This window comes from Pelophylax lessonae (genome assembly GCF_965119305.1).
Source record: "Pelophylax lessonae genome assembly, chromosome: 4".
Taxonomy (NCBI): domain Eukaryota; kingdom Metazoa; phylum Chordata; class Amphibia; order Anura; family Ranidae; genus Pelophylax; species Pelophylax lessonae.
In genome coordinates, this window is record NC_138771.1 from 571,121,850 (window position 1) to 571,137,015 (window position 15,166).

The 15,166-nt window shown below is 45.2% G+C and overlaps 1 protein-coding gene across 1 annotated transcript in view; it reads right to left on the reverse strand.

The window, feature by feature from the left end:
- Positions 1 to 750: 750 nt before the first annotated feature.
- The window catches only part of POLB (DNA polymerase beta), a 74,319-nt gene continuing 59,903 nt past the window's right edge, over positions 751 to 15,166 (reverse strand). The window contains exons 13-14 of the mRNA XM_082255479.1: positions 14,749 to 14,888; positions 751 to 1,112 (exon numbers count right to left, since the gene is read on the reverse strand). Coding sequence (XP_082111605.1) covers positions 1,018 to 1,112; positions 14,749 to 14,888 — 235 coding nt within the window. The 3' untranslated portion in view covers positions 751 to 1,017. The remainder of the gene's footprint in view (positions 1,113 to 14,748; positions 14,889 to 15,166) is intronic.

Below are 15,166 nucleotides of genomic sequence, written 5' to 3' on the forward strand. Positions count from 1 at the left end.
CAAAAGTCCAGGCACAGGTCTAAAGAAAAAAAAATTCAGGTGCACAGGATTGTTGCTTCGTGCTTGAATTTTTATTTACACCAGGGTCCGTACAACTCTTGTTTTACTTCCAGCCACTGTACCTGTTGTTTATATACATCCTCCCCCCCCCCCACAATTCACAAAGCACTATTTATTACACAGCAATTTCTCTATTGGATACAACTAATGTCTACATACCCAAAATAAAAAAAGCCTATGCCTGCAGCTCTGCTTTAACGCCAGTACTCATTAGCCTAGGTCAGTGTAGGTATTATGCTGACCAACTCGAAGTATCGCCTGCCACAGCACTAGCCCTGGTTTTTACAATTTAAAAAAAAAAAAAATGCAGCTATATCTTCTCGGAGCATGGAGAAATGCACAGCATGCAAGGTGACTGCTTGCTATGCCCATTACCATGAACACCCAAATGTTGCAGTCTGCATCTGAGGTTTGTTTACCCTCAAGTAACTTAATAATTTAGGCTACTTTTCTTTCACACTAAAACTGCACTATTATTTGAAAAGGCTGTCACTTTTCTCATTCAAGCCCCATATACAAATTTTACATTTTCCATCACAACACTGCAAATTAGCCAGTGCAGGAAAGAGTGGCAAGAAATGCCTTATTGGGCAAGGTGACAGTCTCTCTTAAAAAAAAAAATCTTCCTTGGGCATAAAGTATTTGCTGAGTTAGAACTAAAACAGGCCAAAATGCCCAATGCCGAGAAATTCCAAAATAAAAAAATGACCTTTAAATAAAATTATTCATATGTAAACAGTTTTTGCTACATCTTGATTATCTGAGTTTCTACTACATTACTATTTATCCAGAACATTCACAACCTACACACAGTATGATCTCATTAACACACACACACAAATTGTACACAGTATCTTCCTATATTATGTAGAACATCCATGAATTGGTGATGCTCCCTCTGGATGTGGCCATGGATGGATAACACTGCAGCTTGTAATAAAGATTGACCATCTCTTCTCACTCGCTCCGTTCTTTTGGCTCACGATATTTATACTGGATGTAGTCAAAAATGTCCTTCTCACTGTCTATTGGGAGGGGCTCACCAGCTACTCCTGTAAGGGAAAAAAAATAAAAGATATGCGCGTCTATGTAACTGCCACAAAAAGATAACAGAGGCCACAACAGGAATCACTATATACCAACAAAGGAGCACCCAATAAAAGAAATACCTGAGCTGTGATGGGGAACTCTGATCCTTAAGCTCTGGCAAAGCTATGGCAGCATCTGGTATTTAACATTTCTCTGAGTGTCAAATATGTCTCACTGCTGGGAATTGTGTTGCCACCCAACAACAGCTACCAGACACAAAATTGTCCAACACCAGCTAAAGACTCACTTACATTATGTGATTGGGGATTTTTTTTCTAAATGACATTTCATCACATTTAACTAAGCTCTGGGGATAATTCCCTTGCAAGCTGAACAGCATATTTGCCTTTAGTAAATCAACCCCAGTGTTTGCAGAGAAGTGCTTTAGGATGGTCATCTACTGGCCAAGTCTAGGAGTAGAGATGGCAAAGACTAACTCCTTCATGACAATAAATACTTTTTTGTACCTTTGAGAAAGCAATGATTCAAATTAGAAAGGAAAACAAGTTTTTTTCCTAAGGGCTCTTTCACACGGACGTTCCGTATGTCTGTATATCACCCCATCCGTTTGCGGGTGTTATATACGGACATAATGCTTGTCAATGGGATTGCGGATGTCAGCGGATGACCATCCGCTGACATCCGATTTGTGTCCTTTCAGTTCTGTTCCGTTTTTTTTGGAACGGAACAGAACCCTATTTTTCCTCCGTTAAAAAAACGGAACTAAAGCAAAAAATCCCCATAGACTAACATTATGTTCGTATATCATCCGCAAACGGATGGGATGATATGCGGACATACGGACCGGATGACACAAGTGTCATTAGTGTCCGTGAAAAAAAAAAAAAAAGTGCTGCAGCGGACAAAAAAAAACAGAGCGGCCGTGTGAAAGAGGCCTTAGATACTTCTATCAGGCAGTGTAGAGGTTTCTCTGTCTGTTGAGTAAAGCTTTCCACAAACAGAAGAGGACAGTCAGTCCACTTAGCTTTACAGCACAATAGTCTCATGTCTATGAAATCTCTCCATGTTTGTACTTGGGATGAACAACTGAGCAAGTCAGAAAGTGTACCCCAACTGTGATTGTTCCTCCCAGTGATAAGTGGTCGGCCGCTACTGTTCTGCCCTTCTCCTTGCCTGGGGCAGTCAGACAGTGCCAGCACAATGGACTTCTGAAGTCTATAACAAACTTGGATAACCTAGCAGAGAGTTTTCTGACAAATCAGCATTTAGGTGAAACTGCTTTACAACACCTCATATTTTTGTTAGGAGTTAAGTCATTACTAGGGGGACCATATTTCTTAAGCTTATCTACTGTAACCAGTGTTCATTATATAGAGGAAGTCTAATACAAGCTTTATGGACTGACCACTTTAGTAGTTTCTGCACTAAATAATTAGCACTCAAAAGTAAATAAAGTTACATACAGGGGGTATAGAACAGAATCACCCCCTTTAAAATAATCATATTTTGTTGCTGTACAGCCTGAAATGAAGACATACACAATTTTTATTTTATCGAGCTGTATTTACTCAGTGGTAACTTATAACATCCAAGAGAAAGATAGAACTCCAACATGTCAGAAAAAAAATTAAAATAAAAAATTCAAAAACAGAATTACTGAGTTGGAAAAGGATCACCCCCTTGTGTCAGTATTTTTGTTGAACCACATTTTGCTTTAATTACATTCTTTAGTCTGTTGGGATATGTCTCTACTAACTTTGCATATCTAGACTTTGCAGTACACTGTGTGCACAATCATTAGTCAAGTATTTTAACCTAATCATCATTTTTATGCATATTGTCCAGTCCCAAGCTGCATAAACTTGAATGCTTATTGGATTTAAACATATCGGGTGATGTGTATTTGTGTAATGAGGAAAAGTGTGGCTAAGGAGATTAAAACCCTCTATTAACCACTTGCCTACTGGGCTCTTTCACCCCCTTCCTGCCCAGGCCAATTTTCAGCTTTCAGCACTCTCACATTTTGAATGACAATTCCACGGTCATGCTACACTGTACCCATATGACATTTTTATCATTTTTTTCACACAAATAGAGCTTTCTTTTGGTGGTATTTAATCACCGCTGGATTTTTTATTTCTTACAAGAAAAAAAAGACAGAAAATTTTGTTTTTCTGTGAGTAAATTTTGAAAATAAAAATGTTTTCTCTTTCACTGATGTGCGCTGATGATGCTGCACTGATGGGCACTGATAGGCTGCACTGATGGGCACTGATAAGGTTGCACTGATGGGCACTGATGAGGTTGCACAAATATACCGCACTAATGGGCACTAATAGGTGGCACTGATGAGCAGCACCATCTGTGCCCATAGTGCTGCCAGTCAGTGCTAATTAGTGCCTAGATGAGAAGGCACTGATGGGCACTGACTGGCAGTACTTTGGGCACTGATGGTGGTCACTGATTGGCACTTTATTTCAATTTTCTGTAATCAGGGCACTGATGATCAGTGCCCCAATTACATGTCCTTGTCTCCCCTGCGAGGAGGAGCCACTGATCGGCTCTCCTCGCTTCACACTGTCAGAGTGTGAGGTGAGGAGAGCCGAATAACGGCACTTCCTTATTTACATGTGATTGGACACAGCAGATCACATGGGTAAAGAGTAATTTCATTGACTCTTTAACGAGATCGGGGTCACGCCATGTCCTAGAAACACGCGTGGCCACGATCGCCGCTCTGGGCGCGCAAGAGAGGCGGTTCTGGTGCGCTGCCATATGACGGCGTCCCAGAACAATGGATACACCGCTCCACCTTTATTTGACGGCGGGCAAGAAGTGGTCAAGGTGTGCATAATTATTAGGCAGCTTCTTTTCCTTGGGCAAAATGGGCCAAAAAAGGGATTTAACTGACTGAAAAGTCAAAAATTGTAAAAAGTTTTTTCAGAGGGATGCAGCACCCTTGAACTTGCTAAGATATTGGGGCGTGATCAATGAATCAACTGTTTTCTTGCAAATAGTCAACAGGATTGCAAGAAACGTGTTAAGAAAAAATAGACACAAATTAACTGCCAAAGATTTGAGAAGAATCAAAACGTGAAGCTACCAGGAATCCATTATCCTCCAGTGCTGTCATATGCCAGAACTGCAGTCTACCTGGAGTGCCCAGAAGTACAAGGTGTTCAGTGCTCAGAGACATGGCCAAGGTAAGGAGGGCTGAAACCTGACCACCACTGAACAAACACATAAGTTGAAACATCAAGACTGAACCAAGAAATATCTGAAGACAGATTTTTAAAAGATTTTATGGACTGATGAGAGTGACTCTTGACGGATCAGATGGATGGGTTCCTGGCTGGATCAGTAACAGGCAGAGCTCCACTTCGACTCAGACGCCAGCAATGTGGAGGTGGGGGTACTGGTATGGGCTGGTTTCATTAACCTCTTGCCGACCGCCCACCGTAGTATTACTGTGGCAAAACCACGTAGTACTTTGTGCATGAGGTTTCGGCGGCGCCAGAGCTGAGCTCCCGCTGTGTTTAGACAGGGCCACAAGAGGAGCGGCGGTGATTGCCGCTGGCCGCCCACAATCGTCAGTCAAACTGACAGAAGACCCGCCTGCTTATGTAAACAAAGCAGGCGAGTCTTCTGTCAGACAGGCAGGGAGAGATCAGAAGTTTCAGCTAAGCTGAAACTGCAATCTCTCTGTGCCTGTCACAGAACCCACCCCCCCCCCTACAGTGAGCAAGCATATTTAGGCATACATTAACCCCTTTGATCACCCCCAGTATTAACCCCTGCCCTGCTAGTGTCATTTATACAGTAACAGTGCATATTATTTAGAACTGATTACTGTATTAATGTCAATAGTCCCCAAAAAGTGTCAAAAATGTCAGTTAAGGGTCCGATCTGTCCGCCGCAATGTCGCAGTACCGCTAAAAAAAATGGATTTTTGTAAGAACTTACCGTAAAATCCTTTTCTCTTAAGCTCATTGACAGACGTAGTCTTCTTGATTCTCAAGAGCTGGGTTATGTTGTCTCCGCAGGAGTAGGACTAGGCAGAAAGACAAAACGTTCTGGCTCCACCTTAGGGGCAGTCCCTGAGGGTATATCCTCCCTCTCTCTGCTACAGGGAATCAGTTCTGTTTAAAGCAGTACAGAGAATTTAACCCAACCCAACTCAATGATAGAGGGGCGGGTACTACGTCTGTCAATGAGCTTAAGAGAAAAGGATTTTACGGTAAGTTCTTACAAAAATCCATTTTTCTCTATCGCTCATTGACAGACGTAGTCTTCTTGATTCTCAAGAGCTGGGACATCCAGAAGCAGTGCCACAAATGAGGGGTGGGATTGACAAAATCAAATCCAATCTAGAAGGCCCAACCGGTGCCAAACTAGAAGTTTTAAAGGCTCATTATAAACAAAGAATGAGACTAAAGAAAAATTTTCCAACGGAAAAAACCCTCGAGGTAGACCACTGGTCTCCTCAAATTGCGGCCTGCAAAACCTTGCGGCCAAACGAGGCATCAAACGATGCCATTACATCAACTTTATAATGTTTAGAAAAGGTATGCACCGACGACCAGGTAGCCGCCTTGCACACCTGGACCACTGACGCCTGATGGCGAAAGGCCCAAGACGCACTAAGTGCCCGAGTGGAGTGCGCCTTAACAGGGAACGGGGGCTCCCGACCCTTAATAGAATAAGCCTGCACTACCGTCTGTCTGATCCATCTGGAAATGGTCGCGGCAGATGCAGGCAACCCCTTTTTGGGTCCATCTGGGATCACAAAAAGTGAATCCGTCTTGCGAAACGAGTCTGTCGTTTTCAAGTATACCCTGATCGCCCGGACCACATCCAAGGAGTGTAAAGCAAACTCCCGAGGATGACTGGGCTTAGGACACAGGGAAGGTAATACAATTTCTTCATTCAGATGAAATTCTGAAACCACTTTTGGTAGGAAGGATGGATTCGGACGAAGAACCACCTTATCTCTATGAACCACCAGATATGGTGAACGACAAGATAATGCGGCCAGTTCTGACACCCTGCGTGCAGAAGTAATAGCCACCAAGAAGGCCACCTTCTGGGACAACGTGGGTAGAGGAATCTCCCTAATATCTTCAAAGGGAGGTTTCTGAAGAACCGACAACACTAAATTAAGATCCCAGGGGGGTAACGGCGCGTGCACTGGCGGAGCCAGATGTCGCACCCCCTGGATGAAATTCCGCACCAAGGAATGAGTAGCCAAAGGCTTCTGAAAGAAGATGGCTAATGCTGAGACCTGACCCTTGATAGTACTCAAGGCCAGTTTCTGCTCAACCCCTTGTTGCAGAAAAGCCAATATTCGACTAATCGAATAAGACCGAGGACGGAACCCCAAAGGTTCACACCATGCAATGTAGGACTTCCATGTGCGATGATAAATCTTTCTGGAAGTCGCTTTCCTTGCTTCAACTAGAGTAGGAATAACTGAAGCTGACAAACCTTTGTCCTTCAGCACCTGGGTCTCAATAGCCAGGCCGTTAAAGCCAGCGATCGTAAAGCAGGATGGAAGATCGGTCCCTGAGACAGTAGATCCTCCCTGAGAGGAAGTCTCCATGGGACGTCTGCCACCAGTCTGACCATGTCGGCGTACCAAGCTCGACGAGGCCAGTCCGGAGCTACCAGGATTACTGGGATTCCTTCCTCCTCTATCCTGCGTAGAAGTCTTGGCAGTAACGCGAGAGGAGGGAAGGCATATATTAGCTGGTATTGCCCCCACGGGGCGATCAGTGCGTCTGCGGTTTCTGCTAGAGGATCGCGGGAGCGAGCCACGAATCTCTGAACTTTCCTGTTGAATCGTGATGCCAACAGATCCACATCCGGGGTGCCCCACCGTAGGCACAACTGGTGGAAAACGTCTGGATGGAGGGACCATTCCCCCTGATCCAGGGTCTGACGGCTGAGATAATCTGCCTGCCAATTCTCCACCCCCGGAATGAACACCGCAGAGATTGCTGGAACAAATCGTTCCGCCCAGCGAAGAATGCAAGCCACTTCTTTGGCCGCTCGGACACTCTTGGTGCCCCCCTGGTGATTGACATAAGCCACGGGCCGTGGCATTGTCCGACTGGATCCGAACCGGGCTGCCCTGGAGCTGCTCGGTCCAGTGAATCAGACAAAGTCTGATCGCTCTCAGTTCCAATACATTTATCGGTAACCTGGATTCTTCCGGGGACCAAAGTCCCTGGGCAGATAACTGACCAAGAATTCCTCCCCATCCGGATAGACTGGCATCCGTGGTCACTATCGTCCAATATATTGGCAGAAATGACTTTCCCTGGCTGAGCATTGGAGACCGAAGCCACCAAACCAGAGACTCTCTGGTCTGTTTGCTCAATCGTATCTGATTGTCCAGGGATTCCGGATTCCGATTCCATCTGAGAAGAATCTCTTGCTGAAGAATTCGGGTATGGGACTGGGCAAATGGGACTGCTTCGAATGAAGCCACCATCAACCCCAGAACCCTCATGCAAGTCCGAAGGGAAGACCAGCTGTTGGACAGTAACAACTGGACTGCTGATTGAATCTTTCGGAGTTTCCCTACCGGAAGAAAAACTCTTGTCCTGACTGTGTCTAGAATTAGACCCAGATATTCGAGCCTCTGGGTGGGAACCAGAAAAGACTTTTGCTGGTTCACCAGCCACCCGAATTCCTGTAAAGAAATCATAGTAATTTCTATGTTTTGTAGCAAGGTCTGAGGAGACTCTGCATGAAGCAGAAGATTGTCTAGGTAACCTAGAATCGATATACCTCTTTGGCGCAGAAGTGCCAACATTGGGGCCAACACCTTTGTGAAGACCCGCGGAGCCGTGGCGAGACCGAAAGGTAACGCCACAAACTGATAGTGGTTCTCCTCTACGGAAAAGCGTAGAAAACGCTGATGTCCTGCGAAAATGGGAATGTGAAGATAGGCGTCCTTGATGTCTATGGACGCTAGGACATCCCCTGGATGCAGGAAGGCTGCTACCGTGCGAATGGACTCCATTCTGAATCTTCTTATGTTGACGAAAGAATTGAGTGCTCTTAAGTCCAGAATTGGACGCACTTTGCCCTCTTTCCTGGGTATTGTAAACAGGTTTGAATAAAACCCTTGAAACCGTTCTGTCCAAGGAACGTGGACTACCACTCCTTGTTGTAGTAAATCTGTGACTGCTCTCCGCAGATCTTCTAAACGATCTGCGGATAGACGGATATTGGAAGGGAAGAATCGCGCCGGTGGGAGAGATCGAAACTCGATCTTGTACCCTGACCTTATGACTTCGCAAACCCATTTGTCCGGGATTCTGGAAAGCCATGGATCCGGGAACCGGCGAAGACGTCCCCCCACCCCAGTTATGGGTGGGGGCGCACCTTCAGGCTTTGGATGGTTTATCTTCAGGTCTGGAGGGGGCGGGCTTTTGCTTGCCCGACCAACGACCCCTGACGCCTCCTGCAGGAGCTTTGGAGGACTTAGTTTTTTCACCCGCTGGACGAAAAAACCTCTTGTGAGCAGAAAAAGAAGGCCCTCGTCTTTGACGAGTTCCTCTACCTTTAAAATTGTGCGGTAAAAAGGTGCTTTTTCCACCGGTGAGATCCTTAATGATCTCATCTAAGTTGGCTCCAAATAGACGCTCTCCTAAAAAGGGGATATTAGCCAATGCTTTTTTGGAACCTTGGTCGGCTAACCAACCTTTTAGCCACAGTGTACGCCTGAGAACCACTGCTGAGACTGATGCTCGCGCCATTAATGGAGTGGCGTCTAACGCCGCATCACATACAAACTGTAACCCCTGTATCATTTGTTCCAACAAATCTGATACCGCCTGAGGGACTTCTTCTAAGTCCCGGTGTAACCACTTGGTCCATTCAGTTACAGCCTGCGAAACCAGACCAATAGCAATTATTGGTCTGAAAGCTGATCCAATCAAGGAAAACATGGTGCGAGACATAGCTTCTATCTTGCGATCCACTGGATCTTTAAAAGACGGAGCGTCTTCTAAAGGAATAACCGTGGCTTTATTCAATCTAGCAATAGGTGAATCCACCACAGGTGGTTCTGTCCATTTCTTAATAAGGGTTTCCTCAAACGGATAACGCCTGTCAATGCGTTTAGAAATATTAAAAGTGCGTTTTGGCAGACGCCATTCTTCTTCGATTGGATTGCCAAAACATTTGGGCAATGGAAAAACCTTCGCCACTTTGATTCGTTTTTTAGTCCCAAAAGGGATCTCAGTTTCAGCTATTTCTGATGGAATACCCTGTAACCTTAAAGTCTCTTGAACAGATATAATGAGTGCGTTTACCAACGCTTCCTCTCGGGCTATGGCGGATGCCGAAACATCCTCCTCACTGTCTGAAGAGACAGGACCCGAGACACCAATACCAGATGAAGTACCTGCAACTGCAGAAATAGGCTCAGAGTCTGAATCCGAGGTTTCAGATAATAAGGGGTTAGGCGGGGGTCGCTTTCTTGCGCCCTGTCCCTGACAAGCCACTTCCACCCGGGACACAAAAGTTTCCATAATAGCTGACAAAGATTCAATTGTCAATGGGGTGCTGGAGGATCCCGCAGACCCCTCGAGGGGATCCGGAGGAGATACATGAGTGGCAGGGTCCATGTTAATACAGGACACCTTTGCCAGCAAAACAAAAAAACTTTTTCTTTTTTTTTTTTGTGTGTCTCCCCCTAGCGCAATAGCGCCCCTCAGAGTACCTGCTTCTCGATCCCGGAGAGAGAGAGAGAGGGACCCCCAAGGCTCACCAACCGATGCAGTGCAGTTTCCAACAAACTGCAGTCAGCGTCTGTCTTACACAGACTGGAAGGAGCTGTTTGCTTTTTCCCGGGCAGAAGGCGTGGCTCCGCCCCCTGTGTACGCCTTCCGGCGTTCCCAGCCCTCCACGAGGTAGCTGGGCTCACAAAACATGGCCGCCCCCATAGAAGAGACATAAGACTCCAAAAACATGGCGGCCGGCGTGACCTGAGGACATACATGCATTCGGTCTACGGCAAAATGGCGGCGGACCGCCGATATCGTCTTCCCAGCACATCCACCTGCACTCTGCTACGAGGTGACATATGGATCTACAGAGATACACTGCACATAAGGTAGGACTATACCTCCTATGTCTGCTGTAATGTTACAGTCTGCTGGGTAGAGTGTTAGCTCTAGAACCAAGTCCACTTCCCACAAACACATGCTGTATTACAAGGGGGACTTGTAAGTATCAGATATATACTGACCATATATGGAGGGGCCCATAATATATACTGCCTCATAATGAGGAAAAAAGGGAACGTTAACTCACCATACCGAACCGACAGGCACCCTCTCTTCACAATACCCTCTCCACCGGGGTGGGGGTTTGTGGACGCCTCGACTCTCTGAGACCTGGCGTCCAAGCGAGACTTTTAACTCGCAAAGTCAGTCCCTTTACTGGGACTCCGTCGCGGCCGACCTAGCGCACTGGTCTGCACGCGCTCGTAGGCAGAAACCGGGGTGACCACTGGATCTCAACATCCAGCCCGTCGCCCGGCCCCGCATACTTACTTGAATATGTCGCGGCCGACCAAGCGCAATGCCATGGTCTGCGCGCGCTCGTAGGCCGGGTGGGGTGACCACAAGTGTCGCCCAGTCCGGCATTTTTGCTTGAAGATCTCACAGGAAAAAACACTGGAGAAAACTACCTAAAAAATGTCTTTTTCTTAAGGAAAAAAAGTCTTGCCAGGACCAAAAGATCCCAGCAAGGAACTTAGGTCCTTACTCCTGACTAGACAGAAAAAAACTGATTCCCTGTAGCAGAGAGAGGGAGGATATACCCTCAGGGACTGCCCCCTAGGGTGGAGCCAGAACGTTTTGTCTTTCTGCCTAGTCCTACTCCTGCGGAGACAACATAACCCAGCTCTTGAGAATCAAGAAGACTACGTCTGTCAATGAGCGATAGAGAAACGCTGATCGCCAACATTACTAATAAAAAAAAAAAAAAAAAATCAATAAAAAAAGTCCAAAAATCTATCCTGTAGTTTGTAAACGCTATAACTTTTTCGCAAACCAATGAAAATATGCTTTTTGGGATTTTTTTTTCACCAAAAATATGTAGCAGAATACAAATTGGCCAAAACTGATAAAAAAAAATAAATGTTAAATTTTTTTTTATTGGGAATGTTTTATAGCAGAAAGTAAAAAATATGGCGTTTTCTTCCAAAATTGTCGGTCTTTTTTAGTTTATAGCGCAAAATCTAAAAACCGTAGAGGTGATCAAATACCACCAAAAGAAAGCTCTATTTGTGGGAAAATAAGGCCATCAATTGTATTTCGGTACAGCATCGCACGACCGCGCAATTTTGTGTTAAAGTAACGCAGTGCCTAATCGCAAAAAAAGGCCTGGTCATTAAGGGGGTAAAACCTTCCAGGGCTGAAGTGGTTAAAGATGAGCTATTTGAACCTTTTCGGGTTGAAGATGGACTCAAAATCAACTCCCAAACCTACTGCCAGTTTTTAGAAGACACTTTCATCAAGCAGTGGTACAGGAAAAAGTCTGTATCTTTCAAGAAGACTATGACATTTATGCAGGACAATGCTCCATCGCATGCATCGAAGTACTCCACTGGGTGGACTAGCCAGTAAAGGCCTTAAAGATAAAAGATTAATGACCTGGCTCCCTTCCTTAGCGGACCTAAACCCTATTGAGAACTTGTGGGCACTTCTTAAAAGGAGAGATTTATGGTGAAGGAAAACCGTACACTACTCTGAACAGCGTCTGGGAGGCTGTGGTTGCTGCTGCACAAAAAGTCGATCGTCAACAGATCAAGAAACTGACAGACTCATGAATGGAAGGCTTAGGACTGTTATTGAAACGAAGGGGGGCTATATTGGTCGTGGATTTATTTTTTTAAAAATTTTTATTTGTAAATTTTGAGTTGCTTGTTTATTATTCTCACTTTAAGTGCCGGTTCACACTGATGCGGCTGCAGCGATCGTATGTAATGTCGGAGCGCACTGCTCCTTCATTACATGCGATCGGCTGTGCGGTGCGAGTTTAGCCATACACTTTGTATGGCTAAATTCGCACCGCACCCGCAGCAAAGACCCTTTTTTGCAGCCGCATCAGGATCGGATCGCACAGCGGTTCACACTTGTGCGATCCGATCCTGTGCGAACTGCAAGATCGCACTGCGATATGCGATCAAACTGGGGGTGTCGTTAAGATTACATTGACACCCCCAGCGTATCGCATATGGCAGTGTGAACTGCCGGGGGTGCGTTTGCGATGCGGGAACAGGCTGCAAATTCGCAGCCTTCCCGCATCGCATAAGTGTGAACCGAGCCTAACAGATGAAAAATTTTCGTTTTTTCATTTAGATGCATAATTCCTTGCACACCAAGTGCCACTTCACATTGGTGCGATGTGGGAACCCTGCGAATCCACTGCGGGTTCCCGCTTCGCACCCGACTCGCAGGCAGTTCACACTGCCGTATGCGAACTGCTGGGAGCGTCTATACAAAGTTAATGACAGATTAATTCACATATCGCAGTGCGAGCTGTCAATTCGGACAGGAATTGGATCGCATAGGTGTGAACACCCATGCGATCTGATTCTGGTGCGGACCAAAAAAAAAGGGTCCTGCATGACTTTGGTCTGAATGCGATGCGAATTCAGCCATACAATCTGCGTGGCTGAATTTGCATCGCACAGACATTGCATGTGATTTGCGCAGCAGTGCGGTGCGCATCACATATGATGTCTGACATAATGTGAATGCACTAATAATTGTGCACACATAGATATTCTCCTAAAAAAGCCAAAACCTCGCTTTTACTTTCTTAAATATTCAGGTTTGAGGTTTATTAACATTTTGGATTGACTGAGAGCACTGTAGTTTTTCAATAATGAAATTAAGCCTCCAAAAAACAACTTGCCTAATATTTGTTCACACAGTGTATTTGCCCACTCTTTGCAGAACTGCGCAAATTCAGTTTAATTTGACGGTGACTGTTTGTGGACTGCAGTCTTCAAGTCATTCCACAGATTTTCAATGGGGTTTAAAGAGGTGCTCCAGGCTCCTTCAGAAAAAAATTAAAAGGCAGCAGCTACAAAAACTGTAGCTGCTGACTTTTAATATTAGGACACTTAAAAGTCCAGGGATCCCGCAGGGTCTTTACCCCAACCTATTTTTCAATCAGCTCTCGGGTGCTGCCTTCGCAATTTCTTGTAAGGGAAACCAGCAGTGAAGCCTTGCCGCTTCACAGCCGGCTCCCTACTGATCATATGTGAGGGGCGCTGCACTTTGTGAATGGCCCAGTGGCAGGGGAAAAAGGAGGGGCTGAACTTCCGGGTGACTTCATCGTGGCAAGATCAGCCCAGGAGTGGGAGCGGGTTCCTGTCAAAACCAGGTACCCGCTCCCCCCCAGAAAGGCGCCAAATGTGGCGGAGGAGGCAAACAAGCGGAGCTTCCCCAAGTCTGGGCTCTGACTAGGCCATGCAAGGACATTCACCTTTTTCTCCTTCAATCACTGTACGCTCATTTTTGCTGTGTGCTTTGTGTCATTGTCACGTTGGAAGGTAAACCTTCTTCCCATTGACAACTTTCTGGCAGAGGGCAGCAGATTTTCCTCAAGAATTTGATGATATTTTGCCCCATCCATTTTTCCTTCTATCCTGACAAGTGACCAGTCCCTGCTGCAGATAAACACCCCATACCAGAGTATTACCACCTCCATGCTTTACTGTAGGAATGGTGTTATTTGGATGGTGAGCAGTTTTGGATTTCTGACAGACATATCATTTGGTGCTGAGGCCAAATAATTCAGCTTAGTCTCATCTGACCAGAACACTTTTTTTTTCTTGTAACCCTCCCATACAAGCCACACTTGTGGAGAATTTTTGATATTGTTGTCACATGCACACACTGACCACTCTTTTTCATAAATTCCTAAAAACAGATTCAGAGTTGCTGTAGGCCTCTTGGAAGCCTCTCTGACCAGTTCCCTCCTGGCTCTTTCAGCCAATTTGGAGAGACGCCCTGATCCAGGGAGGGTCTGTGTTGTACCAAATACCTTTCACATCTAAATAATATACTTTACTGTACTTCCAGGCATTGATAAAGCCTTTAGCTTTTTTGTATCCATCTCCTGACTTGTGCCTGTCCACAACTTTATCCCAGAGATATTTTGACAGTGCTTTGCCACCCATAGTGGATTATTTGCTTCAGTTACACTCTACCAGGGACTGAAATGCTCCAGGAAAACTATTTTCATGCTAAACTATATAAAATAACCACAGCTGAGATTCAAATGTCTTTGTGTACCATTGAGAAGGTGATTAGCTCCACCTGATTGAGTTTACAAGTCATTTTAGGAAGGGGGGGGGTGATCCTTTTTCCAACTTTTTCCCAATTTTTTTATGACATGTTGGTGTTCTATCTATCTTTCACTTGGATGTTAAGAGTTGCACTGAGTAAATACACTGGATAAAACAAAAACCGTGTGTCCCCTAATTTCAGGCTGAAAAGCAACAAAATGTGATTTTAAAGAAGAGGGGGAGGGAGGGGTTATTCTTTTCTATACCCACTGTCATACAGTGAACAAGAGACATGTGAGCCAGAAAACATGGCTGACCTGTGATTCCCAGAGGCCTCAGCGTGTACTCATTCAGGGTAAATCCTTTTTCCAAAGCATGGGTACGCATGTTCTTGTTGAAGATATCACTGCCAGTAAAGTACAGAACTCCACAGTAATACTGGTCCTTGGGGATTAGCCTGGAGTAAGAAAGAGTTCAGAACTCAGAAGTGTCCATCATGCTTTACATACATTTAGTCTTTTATACTAAACATGAATTGTAGTCCTCTCAGGAAAACTAGAAGCAATAAAATGCCAGAGCTCCCCAAACCATGTGACGTAAGTTGACCATATGTTACAATCTGTCTGCATAACCTTTAGATCCAAATTACAATAGAGTAGAAATATCTAAGAAGACAGTACAGGGTTGTACAATCAATTTGCAATGTGTATGGTCAGTTTTAATGTTCTAGTACAA